The sequence below is a fragment of the Sus scrofa genome, chromosome 13 (genome assembly GCF_000003025.6).
Source record: "Sus scrofa isolate TJ Tabasco breed Duroc chromosome 13, Sscrofa11.1, whole genome shotgun sequence".
In the NCBI taxonomy this organism is placed as follows: Eukaryota; Metazoa; Chordata; class Mammalia; order Artiodactyla; family Suidae; genus Sus; species Sus scrofa.
The window spans coordinates 124,387,760-124,410,006 of NC_010455.5; the positions used below are offsets into that span (position 1 = coordinate 124,387,760).

The 22,247-nt window shown below is 42.7% G+C and overlaps 2 protein-coding genes across 7 annotated transcripts in view; one reads left to right on the forward strand and one right to left on the reverse strand.

The window, feature by feature from the left end:
- TBCCD1 (TBCC domain containing 1) overlaps positions 1-628 on the reverse strand; it is a 30,774-nt gene extending 30,146 nt beyond the window's left edge. For 2 of the 5 annotated variants that reach the window (XM_021068227.1, XM_021068228.1), the window contains exon 1: positions 1-125. The gene's annotated coding sequence lies outside the window, so the exon portion shown is untranslated. The other 3 variants (XM_005652366.3, XM_005652362.3, NM_001243469.1) reach the window with 3 other exon arrangements.
- DNAJB11 (DnaJ heat shock protein family (Hsp40) member B11) lies at positions 162-22,208 on the forward strand. 2 transcript variants are annotated; one of them, XM_005652361.3, is made up of 11 exons: positions 162-295; positions 3,014-3,474; positions 6,590-6,746; positions 11,013-11,110; positions 13,065-13,197; positions 17,191-17,333; positions 18,370-18,452; positions 19,104-19,161; positions 20,308-20,419; positions 20,880-21,039; positions 21,751-22,208. In XM_005652361.3, exons 2-11 carry the CDS (start codon positions 3,407-3,409, stop codon positions 21,813-21,815), a joined length of 1,077 nt encoding a protein of 358 aa, XP_005652418.1. In that variant the 5' UTR covers positions 162-295; positions 3,014-3,406; the 3' UTR covers positions 21,816-22,208. The 2 variants fall into 2 exon arrangements, with proteins under 2 accessions (XP_005652418.1, NP_001231275.1); NM_001244346.1 differs by lacking the exon at positions 162-295 and having other exon boundaries at positions 3,211-3,474; positions 21,751-22,207.

Here is a 22,247-nt window from a genome sequence, read left to right on the forward strand (position 1 = left end):
CTGCGATGGCAGGGGCCGCTCCGCCGAACCTCTCCGTAAGCGGCCGCGCCTCGAACGCCAGACCCGCCCAGTGCCGGCTGCTCACCCACTGCGCATGCGTAAGGCACCAATGAGCTCCGGAGGACTACGTTGCTAGAGAGGCCCAGTGCTTCTTCCGCGGTCTGGGAAACTCTTGACCTCGAGTGCTGGATGCTGGAACTTGTAGCTAGATCTCATCGCTTTCTGGTGTCGCGCCTTTCAACTCAGGGTAGTTTTCTATTGCTCCACAGAGCTGTGGTCAGCCACTTAGCTGCTGGTAAGGTCAGCACGCTTTGATCAGTAATGATTATGATAATGACGGCTTACTGTGGGCGGGGCACCGATTAAAGCATCTTTACTTATTTCATCTCATTCCTAAGAGCCCTCTAAGGGAAGTACATTTGTTTTACTGATAAGGAATCTAGGACTTAGGTGAAAGTAACACTGCCAGAGACTAGCTAAGATACAGACCCAGACTCTCTGAAGCGAGAGCCCGCAAGGTTATCTCCTTAACTGTATATTAGCTTTTCCACCATGTTGCCGCCTTCAAGAAGCTTTTTGGCTTTCACCCAGCAGAAGAACATCACTTCTTCCTCTAACCTCCATTTTATGATTTCTGGCCATTTCCTGCTTTCTTAGTTCGTTTATGGCCTCTAGGCGTGGAAGGTACAAAGGTAAATAAGACCATAAGATGCAATTTAGTTTCTCTTTTTTGTGGCCTCTCTCTTCTAGAGGGCATCTTCCTGAAAGCAGTAACCTGGTCTACCTCTTACCTCTCTGTATTGTGTCTGACTCAGTGCTAGGCACTAGGATTTAGAGTAGTGAACAAACTAGATAAGGTCCTTGCTTTCTTCGAGTGTATATTTTAACAGGGAGAATAGATAATACATTAGGAAAATAAAATGGAATAATCCCATTGTGACTCAGCAGGTTAAGAACCCGACATAGTATCCGTGAGGATTGGAGTTCGACCCTTGGCCTCGTTCAGTGGTTTAAGGATCTGGTGTTGCTGCAAGCTGTGGAGTTTGGTTGCAGATGTGGCTGGGATCTGGTGTGGCTGTGGCAGTGGCTAGGCCTGCAGCTTCAGCTCTGCTTTGACCCCCTAGCCCGGGAACTTAACATATGCTGCAGGTGTGACTGTAGAAAGAAAAAAAAAACTCCAGGTATTAGTAAGTGCTACGAAATTTGGGAAAAAGGATGGATATCTAATCTGAGCTGAGGCTTGAAGAATAAGAAACCAGCACAGGAAGATCACAGTGGAAGGGATGTTTATACTCTGTGGCAGGCTCTGTTCTAAGTTGCTGTTCTAGACAGCTGTGAACAGAACAGTCCAGATTCATGCTCTCCTGAAATTGGCATTCCAGCGTGTGTTAGTAATGGGGACAGGATGAAAATAATTTTAAAAAATAGGGCAATATAAGAATAGGGACTTGGTAGGGGTTAATTTTGATTGGTTGGTCAGAGAAGTCTTCTGTGAGGTGGTAAATTTAAGCTGTTATCTGAGTTTAAAAAGGAGTCACCTATGTTAGGATCTGAGGGAAAAGCATTTTAGGCAAGAGAACAGCTAGAACAAAGCCCCTATAGGAATGAACTTGGTGTATTCAGAAGAGAGAAAGGAAAAGTGTCTTGCTGAAAGGTGGTAAGGAGTATGTACTAGGTGAGGGTACAGATCATATAAGGGTTTTGTTCTTTTTCCCCCAGGTTTATTGAGAAATGTTTCTATAAGCTAGCATAAAGAGTTGGGAGCTTACTCTAAGTGTAATGAAAAGCCATCCACAGCTTTTAAGTAGAGAAATGACATGACCTGACATGTTTGTTAAAAATCATGCAGAAAAAGGGGAGGCGGTGAGAAAAGAAGCTAAGATAACTAGGAGTGAAGGCAGGGAGACCACTTAGGAAGCCCTTGCCACATGGGAGATGATGTGAGATCACTTGGCTCAGAGATGTGGAGATGGAGACTTGCAGACGGATTCAGGATATGGTTTCAAGATTCAGGATATGGTTTCAAGGTAAAGCTCTGAATAGGGGATAGAGGAGAGGTATCAAAGAAGACAAAGTTTTAACGTGAACAACTAGGTGGTGCGTTTACTGAAATGAGCAAAACTAAGCCCGGGGGTGGGGGATTAGTATTCTCTTAACTGTAATTAATATTCTTTGTGTGCTTACTATGTGCCAGTACTAGATGGTTTACAGATTTTCTCCTATTAAAATTTCACAACACTACCAGTAAACACTTTGCCTCAGGTTTGTCGATAAGGAAGTTTGCGCTTGATCCGAGGACAAGGAGGGGAAACTAAACATGCTCTCACCGCCAGGAAGTGGTAGAAGCTGAATCCGAACCCGAGTCTGTCTGCTTCCACGGCCTCTTCTCATCAGGCCTCTTCTTTGCCAAACCGAGACAGTTTTCTCTTGGGTTTGTTAGAGAAAGTAAAATATATTCGTTTTGTGTTTGTTGGGTTTTTTTTGTCTTTTTAGGGCCACACCTGCAGCATATGGATGTTCTCAAGCTAGGGGTCCAAACTGAGCTGCAGCTGCCGGCCTACACCACAGCCACAGCAATGCCAGATCCGAGCTGCGTCTGTGACCTACACTGCAGCTCGGAGTCTTTAACCCCCTGAGTGAGGCCAGGGATCTAATCCGAGTCCTCATGGATACTTGTCGGGTTCGTTAGCGCTGAGCCTTAATGGGAACTCCGAGAAGGTAAAACATGGTATAAGCTCTGCGTCCGCCATACCATTGGAGTTTAGTCTTTGCCTCCGCCCACTTCGCGAGTGTCCCCTCCCTAGCGGCCAGCTCCTAGCTCAATATGAATGAAATTCCGAGACTTGTAACCAAGATAATACCTCCCTCCCGCAATTGGTCAGTGCTGGAGGTGGAGCCTCGTGATTGGTGGAGAGTCCAAGGAGGCGGGCGGAGGGAAACTTCGTGTACCCGAGCTGCGAGCTCTGGGAACCCTTTCCCCAGCAATCTTTACGTAATTTTCTCCGACTCGCAGATACCGGGGCTGAGAGGATTTCTGCGGCGGCGCGATTCTCTGACGTTTCCCCTTATAATTGGCCGGGAGCTGCGGCTGCAATTCTGAAGCCTAAGTGGCCGCCCGCGCCGCCTCGGAGGTGAAGTGTACTGCGCTGATTGGCTGAGAGGCGCCGGCCGCGTGTGATGTCCAGAGCAGCGATTGGCTCTGACCCGCCGGGGGCTTCTCTCGCCGGGACTCAGGACTCCCGGGAAGTGGACTGGTAGAGGAGGGGGCCAGGTAGCTGTCGGTCTCGACCGAGTCGGAGACCCCGGCGTGAGGCGGCTTCTCAGGACCGGGTGGGCTGGCGAGCCGACGCGGCGGCGGCGGAGGCTGTGAGGAGTGCCGGGGGGCAGGGGCTCGCTCAGAAAGACCATGGCCCCGCAGAACCTGGGCACCTTCTGCCTGTTGCTGCTGTACCTCATCGGGGCCGTGATCGCCGGGTGAGGAACTGCCAGCCGCGGGCACAGGACCCTTAAGTCAGTCTTGGCTGGGAAGGAGGCTGAGGGAAGATGGGGCATTGTCAGACTGGGTGGGGGGTGGAGAGGGGTGTTGCTGTGGTGAGGCGGTAGAGAGGAGGAGTGGGTAGTGGTGGGCTGGGCTAGTGGGACAGAGAGAGCAGTGGGTGACACGGGTAAGAGGGGCTTAGACCCGGAGGCCCTTAAAAGCTAAATTTGCCCAGAGAAGTGAGAGTTGGATGCCCTACCATACGAGGGATGGGGTGAGGGAGTGGGGGGTGGGTTGCTGAGCTGAGGAGGAGAATGATACAGTGTTGAGTCTGCAACGAGCCATTGGGCTGGCATTAAAGAGGATGGGTTATGATGCCAGTCCAAGTGAAGAAGTGAGGAGAACAGGTAGGGAAGCAATTCTGGGACTGAAGGAAGTTGGATTGAGGGAGCAAGGCAGACCCTTTGTAGAGTCCTCCTACTTCTCAGCTTCTTGGAATACTGTGTCCTAGCTGTCACCATGCCTCACTGTCTATCCACATGGAGCATTCTTGAGAAGCTGAATGGTATTTGGGCAGAAGGTAGTAGACTGGGATTCTACCCACCCACCCCCACCCCACTTAGGAATTTTGTGACCTTGAAGGAACACCTAAATTCTCATCTCATTACCATGTGGGTGATAATGTGCCACCTGTTTGAAGGAAGTAGGGCCATCTGAACTCTTGAGAATCTCCAGTCTTTAAGCCACTATCCTATGGGCTTCGTGACCGACCACAGGATGTGATATGCCAGGTTCATATTTTAGAATGTGGGCAATAGTAAAGTCGTAGCTTCTAACAATTTATAAGTCGCTCTGAATGGAGAAGGCACTACCTAGCAGAGCTTTAAACTTTTAAGTGCTTGTTATTCTCTTAAAAGTTTTTTTCCTGTGTATATATGCTTAAACTTGTTATTTTTTTTTTCTTGTGAAACATCTTAAATTTCTAAAATAAAAATTAACTTCTCTTAGGTAATGCTTTATTGTGGTTTTTTAAACCTGTTTTTGTTACTACTTTAAGGTGTTTAAACAGGATGTCAGTAAGAACCATAAACTGTCAGCTATAAACTGCAGTCTTTCATAAAGGAATCTCTTGGAAAATGTGATGTTCATGCTGAGCTGTGCCAGCCATCTTTTCCCTGTATTTTTCTCAGCTGTTACTTAAGCATTTTTATATTAAGCATTTTCCAAGTAAGCCTCATTCTTTATATAGTTTCCTTTTTTGTCACTAACTTCAGTGAACCTTTTGATGTACTTAGTTCTTGTCCCAAGAGATGTCAAGTTTTTGCAGATTTTTTGGAGGAGAATAAAACACCTAATTAATCCTCACAGAACTCCTTGTCAGTGAGAGTTTTAAAAACTTATAAAACGATTAAATGATTTTTCCTGAGTTGTAACTAAAAGCTTATGAAGTAATTTTTTTAAGATACTGTCTTATATTACTTGGACTTTGGTACCCCAATGCATTTTTCCCCACTGCATTTTATTTTTTTAAATTAATTAATTAATTAAATTTTGTCTTTTTAGGGCTTCACCTGGGGTATGACCTAGTTCCCAGGCTAGGGGTCCAGTTGGAGCTGTAACTGCTGGCCTATGCCACAGCCACAGCAACGCCCCATCCAAGCCGCATCTGTGACCTATACCACAGCTCAGGGCAATGCCGGATCCTTAACCCACTGAGCGAGGCCAGGGATTGAACATGCATCCTCATGGATGCTTGTCGGATTCATTTCTGCTCCGCACTGTATTTTATTTTTTTATTTTTATTTTTTTTCCTTTTCTAGGGCCGCTCCTGAGGCATGTGGAGGTTCCCAGGCTAGGGATTTAATCAGAGCTGTAGCCACCGGCCTATGCCACAGCAATACGGGATCCGAGCCATGTCTGCAACTTACACCACAGCTCACTGCAATGCTGGATCCTTAACCCACTGAGCAAGGCCAAGAGTCGAACCCGCAACCTCATGGTTCCTGGTTGGATTCATTAACCACTGAGCCACAACAGGAACTCTGTCCCCGCTGTATTTTAAAATTGCTGTCACTACATTGTCTCTGTGGGAACAGTTTCCCATCCCCTTGGTTGAGAGAATGCATTTTTAGAATAGTTTTGTTGGCTAACTCTGGCAAAAGGAATAGACTTGTAAACATGCTTATTTACTCATTTCAATGAATATTTATTGGTGTCTTCTATGGGCTGGATACGGCCCCTCCCCTGAAAGTTTCTTAGTCTTATTCTATCTTCCCATTGGCCCTTCCTGCAAAGATTCCCTTTACAGTTAATTTGGCTCCAACCTAGTTCCTGGCAAGGAGGTCAGTGGATCTCCACTTTATCTCCTAGCTCTTGCTATGTGCATATTGCAGCTGCTAAAACTTATGGACGCCTTCATGTAGGTTTCAGAAGCTGTCTCAAATTAAGACTTGACCTAGACAAACTAATATAACTACTAGTGATGACTACAAAATTGATATTTTTCTCTCACAACAATAATCCTCACAATTTTAACATTCAAATGGGAGTTATTCACTCTTCAAGGTTCTTATTTGGGTTTTGACTTAACCTCTGTGTTAACCTCTGAAGTTAACTTCAGTCCCTTCATCTTTAACATTCCAAGAGTGCTACTCTTAGAACATTTATGTGACATAATCTTTTTGAATAAAGAAATACACTTTGAGATTATTTGACCTTTGAAAGAAATCAAAAGTCATTTGAAGTCAGTCATAGGGGAGAAAAAAAGAGAGCTAACTTGATCTTACAGTTCTTGGTTGAAAATAATGTGTGACCATAAAGTAAGAAAATGATTTTCTTGACTGAAGGTAGTTCTAAGAGAATGCCACAGATTTTTTGAGTAATTCTAGCATTGTTCAAAAAGTACAGAGCCACTCATTTCAGTACATAAGGCTCATTACAAATTCAGCTGCCTTCTCTTTTTAGTCATTCTTTTTTGTGTATATGTCACCTATACACCCTCACTTTCCTACCTCTTTGCTCAAACACAAAGGTAAATGTAAAGGAAAACATTTCACTTTTTAAAATGTCATGTATAACTCTTTAACGAAGTGTCCTCTCCCCCACCCGCAGGCGAGATTTCTATAAGATCTTGGGGGTGCCTCGCAGCGCCTCTATAAAGGATATTAAAAAGGCCTACAGGAAACTGGCCCTGCAGCTTCATCCCGACCGGAATCCTGACGATCCTCGAGCGCAGGAGAAATTCCAGGATCTAGGTGCTGCTTATGAGGTGAGTCAGGAAAAAGGATGAAGTATGAATAACACCTACAGATCCAGAAAAGACCATGTCATTCGGAGTAACGCTCCCATTTTCCGGGTCACTTCTTTTTAAAAATAGACAATAGATAAAGGTAGTGCTTGATGCTATATTATACATTAATGTTAGTAGATGCTGCTTCCTGCCCTTTTCATATCAGCATTTGTCTTATTATTTGTTATTTCAACAAATACATTTTGAAAAAAGATGAATGAAGGAAAGTAGGATTGGTAGATTAATAAGTAGATTGATCATCAGTCAGTCCATTTGGGAGTTGGAGCCAGAAGCAGAAACAAAAGCTAAATAAGAGATGAAAACTGTTGCATTTGGAGTGGACAGGCAATGAAATCCTGCGGTATGGCACAGGGGACTATACAACTAATCACTTCTGATGGAACATGATGGAGGATAATGTGAGAAAAAGAATGTATCTATATAAATGTTTGACTGGGTCACTTTGCTGTACAGCAGAAATAGACAGAACATTGTAAATCAGTCATAATAAAAATTTAAAAAAAACCCTCTAAATGAGGATTGCAAATCCACATGCCCATATGGACTAGGCAGCTAACATTCAGGGCAGGTATAAGATAAAATTGGAGAGTGGATTTTCTACCTTCATATTAGGAATCAGTAGGGGTCGCAGAGGGCTGTGACAAACTGAAGGCTTCTTGTCCCATTTCAAGGGAGCAGCTGTTATTCAACCCCAGCCAGTTTCTGCCCTGTACAGATGCAAACATTGTGTCAAACATTTAATTTTTTGAGAGAAGTAAAAATCCTGATTTTTTTTTTTTTGATAAATTCTCCTGGTTATAAAATGTTGGTAACTAATTCAATTTAAAACTTTCTTTTTATGTGCAGACCAGAGAAAACAGTGATAGTTTGAATTTGCAGCCTCTAATCTAGGGATCGGAACACTTTCATGTGTATCATCTCATTTAATCTTCTCTAGAACACCTGAAATATAGTAGAATTGGGCATATTCTTCCCATTTTTCTATTTTTTTTTTCTTTTTAGCAACACAGAGGAATATTTACTGAATGCTTAATAACTTATTTGCTATTTGGAGAACCATTATACACAGAACCTTTCAGCACTATGGTGAAAAAATTTTACAAATAAACTACTGATAATCTTTCATACGTATTCATTTAGGAGTTAGCTGTCTTGCGTGTGTTGCAATTCACCTCTCCCCTCCAAACAGAATAAGAGATCTGTGGTTATATTTTTTTTTTCCGCTTCACTGAGATATAATTGACAAAACTGTAAAATGCTTAAAGTGTACATTGTGATGATTTGATCTATGTATACATTGTGAAAAGATTCCATCCATCTAGCTAATCCATCACCTCACTTCTCTATTTTTGGTGAGAACATTTAAGTTCTGCTCTCTTAGCAAATTTCAGTTATACAATAGTGTTATTAATTAGCCATTTTCTAAAAGGGCACAGAAAACAATAATTTAAGTCCAAAAGTCAGGGAGCTACAACTTCTGAATTCAGATTAAAACCCTATATAGTGAGAAGACTGGAAACAAATCCGAACAGTAGTTCAGTAATGGAAAAAACCCTGATGGAAGGGATTCCAAGCCTCCTAGTTTAAAGAAGTGAATGGACTAAAACAGTAACTTGTACCCAGGTGAAACCTAGAACTAATGGGGTTTCCCTTGCTTTTCTTGACACCTAGAGGACTGAAATTCCTAACCTTGGGCCCACAAATAAACTTGAGATGGTTGGTGGACCCTCTTAAATTACTGTATGTAACATTTTGTTTCTTGTTGATAATATGGATTCCATATTTTGCACTGTATTTCCCACGACATTGTTAGGAATCCCATAATCAAAAATAGTTTATGGGGAATCTGTTGCTAAGAATTTACCAGGCTCTTTAAAGACTCTACCATACTCTTGAGCCATGACCTAGGCAGGCTATATGTATGGATCATTCATGAGATTGCAGTTGAACTCTTAAGAACCTTTCTAGTCACTAGTTCAGATTTTCTTTTTTTCTTTGTGTCATTCACTTGATTACCTTCCTTTGGTCTTTAGATGAATTTGTGTTCACAAATTACAATCCCAGTAAAGTTACAGAGGCCTTTGTGCATACAAATCTGTCTTCTCTACTGAGCTGGGATTACTGCTGGCATTTTAATTAGTTGAGACTTTGTGGTTGGTTGACCAATCAACTAAGAAACTTTCTTTTGTCTTTTAATAAAATCCTTTCCAAGCCCATGGAATAAAGTTGCATTCCTTAGAAGAAAAGTGAGGAGTAAGTGAATGATAACAGACAACTTTAAGGGGATTTTTGAGGGAGTTACTGCAGAAGTCTCTAATGCCCCCAAGAAAGGGGATTTTAAAATAGTCTTTGTTTTCACAGTTTGAAACAGTCTTTCTTATGGACGTAAATATGGGGTTCATTTCTCTGCTGAAACAAGCACAGAGAAGTAGACTTGAAGGTGAAAATATTGGAAATCCAGTAATGAGGTTTTTTTTTTTTTTTTTTTTTTTAAAGTTACCTCTGCCCCATTTCTACTTCCCCTAAGTAGCTTTTTTTGAGGTTATTTACCAAACTGTTTTTTCCTTACCTGGTCTTACAGAGGTTTTTTTTCTGGTCTTAATAGAGTTTTTTCCTTACCTGGTCTCATACAGTGGCTTTAGTTGAGTACTCTGGTCACTTTTAGGCTAACCCATTTGTCTCTGCTTTTAAGAATGCTCACTCCCTTCTACACTGAATTTCTTTGTTTCCTTCTCCATGTATCTTAAATGTTGACAGATCTTTGCTGTGGCTCCTTACATAGCATTCAGGCCCTGAGCCAAAAGTGTGTCCTATTTACATATGCCAATCAGATCTTCCCTTTCTTTTGCTGAGTCAGCAAGCCCTAGCTTCTTCCAACCTCTCTTTTCCGGAGCCAACACAAGTATAGCTTTGAAATAACTTTCTCCTTCAGTCTGTCTAAATAGGAGTTTAAGACTATCAAAGAGCATAAAGTTATTTAATTTTCTTTTTTTTTAATTTTCAAAGTTATATGTGTACATATATTTCAGAATGCTCTCAGCTTTTTTTTTTTGGAAAACAAAATTTGAAGATCATTGAAATTTATTTTGTTTTACATTCTTTGGGTCTGTAGATGGAATGGTTCCAATGAGAAAGCATATATATATATGATTGAGTCTGTAGTTTTTTCTAAAGCCATTGAAACCTGAGAAAGTCTTTTTAAGTTGTGAAATTGACCTTGAGCATCCTCCATAGAATAATGTCCCTTTTCACCCTCTGCAATTCAAATTCAGAAGATTATGAGCTGTATGTGGCAGACAACATTCTTCCACAAATGAATTTCTGCGTTCACCAAGAGAATAAAAAGGGAGTATGAAAAGAAAGCGGTGTAGACCTGTCTAGAGACCTATCACTTGATTCTCTTGACTTGCCAGTCTCTTAATGTGTGTATGATAGGGGGCGGGGGCAGGGGTTGTGGTACAGACATACAGGACTGAGCAATCTTGAAGGCTGTCCTCACTCACTGCTTCTATCACTAATGACAGTCTGTCATAATCGTGCCCTAGTCTATAGCTTAAAGAGGTAATATAGCCTAGTGGTTAAGGACCTAAGTACCAGAGTCAAACTGCCTGGGAAGTAAATTTGAGGAATTTATCTCACCTCTTTCCTGTTATTGCTCTCACCTTCACAGCCATATTACTAATCTCAAATATGATGATTATGTGACTAGATGAGTTTCGATCAATTTAAGTTGAAAACGTGAATTGAGCAGTGTGAAAGGTTACAAACTGAGCAATGCATCAAAGAATGTGGTCTGATAAAGAAAATAACTTTATAAACATGCCTTAATATGATACATAATAAAAGCTGCATCCCACTAAGATTTTACACACCGTATCATAGATTAAAAAAAAAAAAAAGGAGTTCCCGTCGTGGCTCAGTGGTTAACGAATCTGACTAGGAACCGTGAAGTTGCAGGTTCGATCCCTGGCCTTGCTCAGTGGGTTAAGGAACCGGCATTGCCGTGAGCTGTGGTGTAGGTTGCAGACGTGGCTCAGATCCTGCGTTGCTGTGGCTGTGGTGTAGGCCGGCAGCAACATCTCCAATTAGACCCCTAGCCTGGGCACCTCCATATGCCGCGAGAATGGCCCTAGAAAAGGCAAAAAAAAAAAAAGTAAACATCAGTATGCCTTAGCTTAGTATTACCAACTCATAATCTTTTCCACCTCTGGTTTCTACCCCCAGGTTCTGTCAGATAGTGAGAAACGGAAACAATATGATACTTACGGTGAAGAGGGATTAAAAGATGGACATCAGAGCTCCCATGGAGACATTTTTTCACAGTAAGTAATTTATCCATCTGTAAGGTATTAATGTCTGAGAATGGATCCCTTAGTGATGATTAAAGAGTTATCCATGCTGCTTGTTCAGAAGCTTTTGATAAAGAGCACAGCTCAAGTGATCCTTGACCAAAAGGTCATTCATCATCCTTCCTGAGGGAATGTATTCCTTTATTTTCCAAAGTTCCAGAAAAGACAAGTAGCACTAAAAGGGATGTCCATTTAGCACTATCCTTATCCATACCAGTTAAATTAACCCTGACTGCATTGGAGGGATATCTGCTGGAAATCAGTTCATTTTGTCTCCTCGATGTCTTAGAACCTGCAAAGCATTTAAAGAGCAGAGTGATTCTTATATACAGAGAGAGAGAAATTCCTACTCCCTTACCCAGAGCTGCCTCTTCATCCTGTCAACAAGAGAGGGATGATTATGACAATCAACATTGGTGGAGGGAGTTGGGGTAGAGGCTCTTTATCTGGCTGCACCCTGCTTTCTGGGATTGCTGAGTGGCTGGAATAACAATCATCTCTCCTTCCTGCTCTTTGAGCTCCTCTTTGTTGAGCGTTTGAATTTTCATGTGCTCTGATGATCAAATGGGAGATCTTGATTTGGGGTTTCAAGGCAGGTTATAAATAAAGAGATGTTTGGGAGTTCCTGTTGTGGCTCAGTGGGTTAAGAACCCGACATGCGTCCATGAGGACGCTGATTAGATCCCTGGCCTTATTCAGTGGGTGTAGGTTGCAGATGCTGCTCAGATCTGGTGTTGCCGTGGCTGTGGTGTAGTCTGGCAGTTGACAGCTCTGACTAGACCCCTTGCCTGGGAACTTCCATATGCCCCAGGTGCAGCCATAAAAAGGGAAAAAAAAAAAAAAAAAAAGTTTATGTATGCATTTCTATTGGGAGAGGATGCACTTCTTTCTTCAGATTCACAGAGATTTGTGAACCCTTCCCCCAAAAGAAGTAAAAATCACTATTGGATACAATAGCTTCCCTCATTTTGTGTTTAGGGGTGACAGTAAACTTTCAGGACTTGTGAAGATAGGTAATGTGATTAGGAAATCCTGATCTTCCCCAGGATTGATTTGGCTGCTATAGCCTCCCAGGGAAATGTTCTGTTTGAACCCCTTGGCAGTTAGAAGTGATACCCAGAGATGCTGGAAGAGAAAAAGCTCTGCCCACACCACCGCCCCCGACCCCCCCAATCTTCCCTCTCTGCTTTTGTTTAAGATTCAGGAATCCATTAGTCAAAATTAGGTTTGGGGTTTTTTTGGGGGGAGGGGGCAGTTGTCATCATCACCATGCTAACGTCTGAGACTTCTTAATCAAAATTTATCATTAAGATTAGAACTCCTATTAAAGGTCACCATTTATATTAATCTCAAAGTGATGCTTCTGTTACTTAACACAAATTAATTTTGGTTTTAGAGACCAGAACTTCCTTTTCCACAAGATCTAGAGTTTTGCTGAGATTGATGCTTTTTTAGTTTAATTAGGTAGCCAAGATTTTTGTACAAAGCAGTAGCTCCTTTCCCTAAAGTTAGTTTCTAAAAATCATATATAATGGTGAACACTACAAATGACCAAAATTACCATTAGGTTCAGAAATACATGGATTTATATATACTATACCCTCTCCTGGTATCTCTGTTATATCTTTATATTTGTCAATATTGAAGCAGATTATTTTTTCATTGATTAATCCCAACTGAGGATTCATTAGCATATTGTATACACTGTACTGTGTTTCTGGACAATATTAAAATAAGTTTTTTGTGGGGGCAATATAGTTGATATTATACAAATTAAAATTTGTGTACAATATATAAGTCCAGTGTATTAAAAATGTCTTCCAGTTTTGCTCATTGGTAGGACACAGTGTTTTCAGTGTGGAGAAAACTAATATTGTAAGATATGAACTCTAATTTCTTTTCTTGATGATTTTACTCTTATCGACAGCTTCTTTGGTGATTTTGGTTTCATGTTTGGAGGAACCCCTCGTCAGCAAGACAGAAATATTCCAAGGGGAAGTGATATTATTGTAGATCTGGAAGTCACTTTGGAAGAAGTGTATGCAGGAAATTTTGTAGAAGTAAGTCCAAACAATACAGCTATTCATATTGACTCCAAGAATATGACTGAAACCAAGAGGTTTCAGGGTACCTTCTCTGTCTTTTAGGGGGTGAGGTGAGTGACCAGGTGCGTAGAATTGAATTAGTCATAATCTGTGATTCATGATATGATGTTACCATTTCATGAACTCATCATTCAGTCCAAGAACTAAATGAAGCTATACCAGGACTTACATCTACCTCTATGCTACTTCCCTATTCCATTCCTCTGCCTCCTTCCCAGGTCATTACCTAAGGTCCTGGGTTTTATCTTTATTGTTCCCTTGCCACTCGTGTTTTTTTGTTGCACTGCATATATATGAATACCTGAAAAATATATTGTTCACTTTCACTGCTTTCAACCTTGTAAACATGGTACCATTTTTGTACATTATGAACATTATCTTCTGGGACTGGCCTTGTTCGCTCACTCTGATATTATTAAGATTCATCCACATTGTTCCTTACGGCTATAATTCTGCTGAATAGAATTTCATTGAGAGCACATTGTATCAATAGGCATGTAGGTTTTATCCAGTTTTTTTCAGTTCCAAATTATGCTTTTATAAAGTCTTGTACATACATCCAGGTATATGTGAGCAAGAATTTCTCTTGGTTAGATGTATGTAAGCATGGAATCACTGGGTAATGTGAACCAACATTCATTTCAATTCTTGCTTATCATACAAGGTAATGTTTCTCAATTGTTTGGTACCAACACTTCCATCAGCAATAAGAGGTCCCACAGATTTGTCACCTCTCTATTTGGAATTGTTAGACGTCCCAATTTTTGCCCATCCAATGGGTGTAAAATGTTATCTCACTGTGGTCATAATTTACATTTTTGATTAATAATTAGGATAAGTATCTTTATATGTTTATTGGCCATATTTGTTTCCTCTCTTGTGAAATGTCCATTGATGTCTTTTGTCCATTTTTCTTTTACCCTTTTCCTATTGATTTCTTAAAAAAGTTTATTCTTACTATTAATCCTTTTTGGCTATATGTGACACAAGTGTATCCTAACAGTTTATAGCTTGTCTTTTCATTATATTGAAGATTTATTGAAATGAACAAAAGTAATTAATTTTAATATGGTCAGATTTACCAGTGTTTTATGATTAGGCTATGTGTCTTACTTCAAAATTCTTCTCTACCCTACAATCACAAAGCAAGTCACCTAATATTTTTTCCTAAAACTTTGGGCTCTTTTAATTTTAGGTTATTCATCCCTTTTTAATTTTGGAAAATTTATCCTCCATTATTTTTTCAAATTTTTAATTCTCTTTATTGCCATTTCTACTTTTCTTTGCTCTTAACTCTCTTTCAAATGTTAAAAAAAAAAAAAAAATCTTATCCTTCCCTGCTTCCTTCTAAGAGAAGCCTAGAAGCTCATTTTTGGTCTTCCAGCTCACGACCTCAATCTTCAGCAGTATCCATTCTAGTACTATCCTATTGGCTATGTTTTTATTTCAACTCAGTTTATACATAATATTTCTGTTTGAGTCTTTTTTTTTTTTTTTTGGCCATCCCCATGACATGTGGAAGTTCCTGGGCCAGAAATGGAACCTGCATGACAGCAGTGACCCAAGCTGCAGCATTGACAATACTAGATCCTTAACCCACTGCACCACAAGGGAACTCCCTCTATTTGATTCTTATTTTATATTCTGTTTGAGTTTGCTAATGTCTTCTTTTACCTCCTTAAGTATTACCATGCTTGTTTTAAATTCTCTGTCTTCTCTAATATATTTGCTTAAAATGTATGTTTTATCCAGTTTGTTGTCTTGTCTGGAGGGTGGGAGAACAGATAGTTGGACTTCTCAGGTATCTAGCTACTTTGGGCTTTGAGCTCTTATTCCTTCCATGGGTATCAGCAGCTCTCCTTCTCTGGTAGAGCATATTGGGGCAAACCCTTGCCTCGTGGTTTTAACAGTGTTTTATTTGTCTTCTTGGAGTGTTTTTGCTTGTTTATGTTGGCTGCGGTGTGCAGCAGCTTGATGTGGGATCTCAGTTCCCAGATCGGGGATTGAACCTGGACCACAGTGGTGAAAGCACTGAGTCCTAACCACTAGACCACCAGGGAACTCCCTTTTTATTTTTCTTCGGTGTCTGCAGTCCATTGTTTTGGGGGAGGAGAGGGTGACAGTGCTTGTCACAAGGCAGCTCAGGAGAGAGGACAGAGCAGAACTTCAGTTGTTTTTTTCTAACATTGTCTTACTACCCCCATAGTTGCTGCTGCCCCTCCTCATAGCCACCACCTAATATACATGCCAGTTCAAAACAGCCTTCTAGCTCAGGAGTTTTGTCACAGATTTTGTGTTGTACTTATTATTGCCTGGAATCCATGTTGTCTTATAGTTTTTCCAGGATTGTGGAGGAGATAGCCAGTAACGAATGAATATGTGCCATCTTGACAAGAAGCATTTTCTTCTTAATTATGGCTTTTGCTCTGATAGAAGAGGACTAGACAACTATGGAAGATGCAACTGGCTTGTAATACTGCTGTCAGTGTGAATGGGAGGAAGGGGCATTAAACGTATTTGGGGCAGCACTCCTTCAGTAACAGGATAGGATGTTCAGGTGGCAGGAAAGATAGATTTGCCATGTTCCCTTCCTGACCTGTTGTCTGCAGTCATTGCTCACACACAGTGTACTTCACTTTGGGCAGTGAGCATGCCCCTACACAAATTCCTTTTTAGTCTAATTATTGTAAAAGATGTATGTGACCTTGCTGTTTAAATGACCCCATGGTACATTCTTTTAAAGATAAAATTACCTTAAGAGAGGATAGTGGTTAAAAGTGTGGACTTTGGAGTTCCTGTCGTGGCTCAGCAGTTAGTGAACCCGACTAGCATCCATGAGGACATGGCTTCGATCCCTGGCCTCACTCAGTGGGTTAAAGATCTGACATTGCTGTGAGCTGTGGTGTAGGTTGCAGACGTGGTTCAGATCCCGAGTTGCTGTGGCTGTGGCGGGGGCCAGTGGCTACAGTTCTGATTGGACCCCTAGCATGAACTTTGGAGCTAGACTGCCTGATTTAGAATCCTGGCTCTGCCGTACAGTGGTTATGTGATCTTGGCCATGTTACTGACCCTTGCTGTGCTTTCATTACTTCCTCTGTAAAGTGGAGATAATAGTATCTACCTCATAAAGTCGTTGTGAAGATTAAATGAGTTCAAATGTGTATGTGTGTATGTATATATATATGATTAGGGCTTTGCTTAGCACATAGTAAGTACTATTAACTGTTGGCTCTAGTTACCATCATTGTTTATTCTGTTGACCTGGGCGTTCATACGTTGGTAGACTTAAAGGGATTTTTCTCCAAGCATTCATGTCATCCAGCTGCATAAGCAGGTGTTTGACTAATTAAACAGGCAAAAACAGGAATACTTTAATTTCCATGTATTTAGAGGAATCAGAATGTTTGATTGCAGTCAGCTACAAGGAGATGATTGCTGTGTCTCTTCTTACGGGTTAGAGTATCTGAATTGAGACAGCCCTGGAAAACACCCCCAGATTGAGTTGCCTGAAACAAGGAAGTGTTTTCATGAGGTTATGGTGGCTCATCCTGGGGTGGGAGCCACATGCCAGCTTTTGAAGGCTGTGGTTGTTCTTCAGGGCTTCTGCTTTACACAGCTCAGATTTCTCGAGCAATAGTAATTCTCTAGGCTCCTTTAACTCGGTAGTGTTTAGCTGTGGCTCATATACCATCTTCCAGTTCTCTTCTTTCTGACCCCCCCCCCTTTTCCCCAACTTTATTAGAATTTGAGTCAGTTACAGATCTGTTTGCTCCACTCCTGTGGGGAGTGATTTGTAACTCCTCCAAGACTTCTGTCAGCTGTGGGTCTCTCCTTGGGAGAGAAGTGGGGGGTGCCAGCCTCAGCAGGTGCACAGAGCCCCCAGCAGGTGGGGAAACCGAAGTCCCTGGGACACTAGAGAGAAGCTGACGCTGTCTGTGCACTTTCTAGGTGGTCAGAAACAAACCTGTGGCAAGGCAGGCGCCCGGCAAACGGAAGTGCAACTGCCGCCAGGAGATGCGAACCACCCAGCTGGGCCCTGGGCGCTTCCAGATGACCCAGGAGGTGGTCTGTGATGAGTGCCCCAATGTCAAGTAAGTGGCAGCACCTTCTCTGCTTTGCCAAGGGACACTTTAATCCTCTCTGTATTTGTCTAAGAAAATGCCAGCAGTCCATACCTACATGTTTTCCTTCCCTCTCCCCCGACCTGTTCCCCCTCGCCCCAGGTGCTACTGGAGGATAGAGCAAAGAAGTGAACATTTCAGTTTTTTCCGAGAGTATCTCTTCTGAATATCGCCTTTCGTGTTTATGAACTAATAAGCGGTGCCCTTTATTTTTGAATATGCTTAACAAAAAAAGTTGATACTTTCTTTTTCCCACTTGGAATATTAGAGCAACCTTCTGTCCAGCTAACATGTCAGATTCGAGAAGTACTATTTGCTGATTATGTTATGAAGACAACTATTTAATCGAACCTTCAGTTATATATATTAACGCTAGCTCAGTTATTTGTGGGATTAGAGAAAAAAATCAGGGTAAACTCTCCTGCTTGATTTTCTGAGAAATAGGACCGTGTCCTTTCTGGTGCACATCTCTATAAGCTTGAGTCGTTTTCTCTGTTACTGAGTCTCAATTCAGAGGAGTCAGTCCACTGCTGGTTTTTTGGAGTCAACAGCTGCACGCTTACATAGTAGCTTTGCCCTGGCTTTGGGCATGTGGAAAATGTAAGGGCTGTCAGACGGCTTTGACATCTAGAGATACAAGATAGCCCTCCAAGGTCTGATTGAGTAGATTAAACTGTAATTTTCTGTATCTGGAGTTCCCTTTGTGGCCCAGCAGAAACGAATCTGACTTGCCTCCATGAGAATGCAGATTTGATCCCTGGCCTCCCTCAGTGGGTTAAGGATTTGGCATTGCCGTGAGCTGTGGTGTAGGTCGAAGACATGGCTCAGATCCTGCCTTGCTGTGGCTGTGGTGTAGGCCAGCGGCTACAGCTCCAATTCCGCCCCTAGCCTGAGAACCTCCATATGCCATGGGTGCAGCCCTAAAAAGATAAAAAAATAATTTTCCGCATCTGGGGTTCGAGTCGTATTTTCATTTGCTTTTCCCTTTACCTTGTCTTTGTCTCAGACTAGTGAATGAAGAACGAACTCTGGAGGTAGAAATTGAACCTGGGGTGAGAGATGGCATGGAGTACCCCTTTATTGGAGAAGGTGAAATATTGATATTGATGTTGCATTGTCATAACTCTCTGCTGTCTGCTTGCTTATGAATACCTCCCACCCCACCTCACCTCATCCCTCATGGCCACTCAGTAAGTGCACATTTCATTTCCAAGACACTCCAGTCAGTTTCAGGATACAGAAAGCCTTCTATGACCGTCCTGGTTGGCCCCCTTCAGCAGTAGCATTAATGCTTATCCTTTGACTATCGATGCCCAAATTTACTGTCAAGTAGCCTAAGTTATATCAGCATTTAGGATGTTCAGAACTTTTAATGGGTTAATTTTAACCCAGCAATGAAAGATGTGTAACTCTGGTTGGCATGGATGAGATGCTCTCACATGACACTTTGGGGTTAAACTGAAAACTCTAGAAGAAAACCAGCTTTAAAACACCAGGTTGGGGAACTCAGTGAGTCATTCTTTTGGGGGAAGTAGGTCAGGTTATTGGTTGCTGTGCCTGAGACCCAGGTGATCCTCATTGATACTCTACAACTTGATATGACCGGGTGGACACACCGCTCTCAGATAGGCTTGATGGTCAAGGCCTGAGATAGTGGCTTTAAAAATCCTCTCAACTGCCAAATCGACTTGCAGCGTTGGACTTGCGTGGCTTACAGTGTGTGTAACCTGTTCTGACCAGGTGAGCCTCATGTGGATGGAGAGCCAGGAGACTTGCGGTTCCGAATCAAAGTTGTCAAGTAAGTCATCTCAGGTTAGAGGCCTCCTCTTTAGCCCTTGCTTTTCAGATGAGTCAGGTGAGAGATAATATGGGTGGCCACCCGAGCCCTTCCAGATTTGTCTTCTATCTCATGCCCTTAATACCCTAAATGATTCTTGGTAACTCCACAGCCATACTGAAAATTTGGGGTTGGAGCCTCGGGTGGAGCCCAGTTATTTATTTACTCAGGACTTAGAAGTCCAAAAGAGGTTGGGAGGAAAGCATTGATAGGACAGGTAAGGAGCCATGGAAGAGAGGCAGGCCAGGAGACCCAAGATTTTAACTGCAGAAATACGGCCCCATTCAGGGATGGGAGACCTTGCACAGAAAGGACCTTCTGTGATGTAACTGCAGCTGCTGGGCAGCTTCTCTGGTGGGCTTCTCTTCAGCATGCGTTGCTGCTTAGATAAGAATTTTGCCTGCGACTCAGGCTTTCTTGTTTGTCATTTGTCTCTTGTCACCATCTTGAAAACCGGTGATACCTCTGCTTCTAAGGATTCACTGAAACAAGGTTCCCTCCCAAATATGGAGAAACTGGCCCCCAGGGCCAAGGCCTGTGCCCTCACAGCGCTCTAACCTCAGGGCTCTTTCCCAGCGCTTCTCACCTCCCTTGTCTTTTCTCACCACTTCCCAGAGAAACCGGGACATATGCTGTCCCCTGAATAAACCTGGTACGTGCTCAAGCTCTTGTGTTTGCCAGAATTCCCTCAGGCCCTGTCCCCACCCTCCCCTGCGGCCACCTTGTCTGCAGCTCCAGCACTGACCTGGCCTTGTGAGCCCAGCTCTGGAAGGCCTCCCCCCGCTCTCCGCCCCGCCCCGTCTCGAATGCCCTTCTCCCCGAGTCCCCCGGCCAGAACTTGTTCTTCTCTCTTTTCCATAATCTAATTCCTTGTATTTTAATTACATGCTTTGGCTTCTGCTGATTGTAAGCTCCTTAAGGTCAGGGTTTCATAAATCGTACGCAACTTTACAGTCTCGATTAATATCACCCACAAAGGAGTTGCCTGATAAATGCTTATTGTTTGGAAGAGTGGCACTCATCCTTTTCCACAATTTTTCTAAAGACTTTTTGAACTCTACCCGTAGAGAAGCAGAAGTCAATGATCTTTACCTTATTCTGTTCTAGGCACCCAATATTTGAGAGGCGAGGCGATGACTTATACACAAACGTGACCATCTCCCTCGTGGAGTCACTGGTGGGCTTCGACATGGATATCACGCACTTGGATGGTCACAAGGTGAGCAGACCAGTTCTCCTGCTTCCTGTCCCTTTAAAGCCTCCACGTGGCTGTGGTTGAGGTTGCTTCAGCAGCCACGTCTGTCATTTGGAGCCACAGGACCAAGTTCTCAGGCTTTGTTCTGCCTCCTCCCCTCGCTCCACTGCTGAACGTCTAGAGGTAACAGCATCCCAGACCCCTCAGCCCCTCGGAGGTGATCACACAACCTTTGGCAGCCTTGTCCTTACAGTCTCCGCTGGCAAAAGCCACACTTTCTCATGTGTTTGGTTTTTCTTTTTCTTTGAAAATCTTTTTGTTTTTTGGCCCACCCTGTCCTAATGCCATTTCCCTCACCCTTTGGCCCTGCTGCTGTGCTGAGCTGTGACCTGAGCTCCCGACCCCACCACCCCCTGGAAGCTGTGTGTTGTACTGGGTGGGGGAGGACCAGCCCTGCTTCAGTCCATCCCCTTTTGCTTTCCAGGTACATATTTCCCGGGACAAGATCACCAGACCGGGAGCCAAGCTGTGGAAAAAAGGGGAAGGGCTCCCCAACTTTGACAACAACAACATCAAGGGCTCTTTGATAATCACTTTCGATGTGGATTTTCCAAAGGAACAGTTAACAGAGGAAGCAAGAGAAGGTGAGGGGTAGAATGTTTATGTACAAGAAAAGATGAGGTCTTTCTGGAATTCCCGTCATGGCTCAGTGGTTAACAAACCGGACTAGGAACCATGAGGTTGTGGGTTCAACCCCTGGCCTTGCTCAGTGGGTTAAGGATCCAGCGTTGCCGTGAGCTGTGGTGTAGGTTGCAGACTCGGCTCAGGTCCTGCGTTGCTGTGGCTCTGGCGTAGGCTGATGGCTACAGCTCCAATTGGACCCGTATCCTGGGAACCTCCATATGCTGTGGGAGTGGCCCAAGAAATGACAAAAAGACAAAAAAAAAAGAAAAGATGAGGTCTTCCCTAGGAGGATTAGAGCCTAGGAGCGGAGTCTGCAGCGATTGGCTGAGAAGAGCGCTCAGGTAGTTACTGGGTCCCACGTAAAAAGAGGAGAAAGAGGTCAAAAAAGAAGGAATGGCAGACCGATGAAGAGCTTTCTGTCCATTTCGATTGCTTCCTCTCCCTGGGTTTTGTGGGATGTGGATGTGGTGCGTGTGTCTGAGAGGCCAAAGGACAAGGGATCATCTTGGCCATGCACGTGTGGGTATCCGCCTGTGGTGACGTTGGACTCTGGCAGTTACTTGTTTAATTCAGATCCATGCTTGTCATAAGGCCTTTTGTCAGCCTCCCCACGCAACTTCTAGGGCAATCACATTTTTGTTAACGGCGTCATTTGTTCCTTCTTTCCACAGGTATCAAACAGCTACTGAAACAAGGGTCAGTGCAGAAAGTATACAATGGACTGCAAGGATATTAAGAGTGAATAAAATTGGACTTTGTTTCAAATAAGTGCATCGGCGATATTTATTATCTGCAGGGGTTTTTTGTGTGTGGTTTTTGTTTTTATTCTCAATATACAAGTTTGGCTTAAATTTTTTTTTTCTTCTAATGATCATCATGAAATGAATAAGAGGGCTTAAGAATTTGTCCATTTGTGTTGAGAAACGAATGACCAGCAAAAGGTTTAATAATACCTCTCCCTTTGGGGATTTATGTCTGGTGCTGCCGCCTGAGTTTCAAGAATTAAAGCTGCAAGAGGACTCCAGATGCAAAAGACACAATACAAAGGGTTGGAGTTAATTGTTAGCTATTTCATTCGAAATGCCAACTGGAGAAGTCTGTTTTTAAATACATTTTGTTGTTACTTTTTTTCTTGACTCCTGTTTCTTGTTGGTTTAGCTACCCTGTT

Excerpts from the sequence above, each read along its gene's own strand:
- DNAJB11 (XM_005652361.3), top strand. The coding sequence starts at position 3,407 with ATGGCCCCGCAGAACCTGGGCACCTTCTGCCTGTTGCTGCTGTACCTC. Across the intron at positions 11,111-13,064 it reads CATGGAGACATTTTTTCACA|CTTCTTTGGTGATTTTGGTT; the intron begins GTAAGTAATTTA and ends TCTTATCGACAG. Across the intron at positions 20,420-20,879 it reads CGCACTTGGATGGTCACAAG|GTACATATTTCCCGGGACAA; the intron begins GTGAGCAGACCA and ends TTTGCTTTCCAG.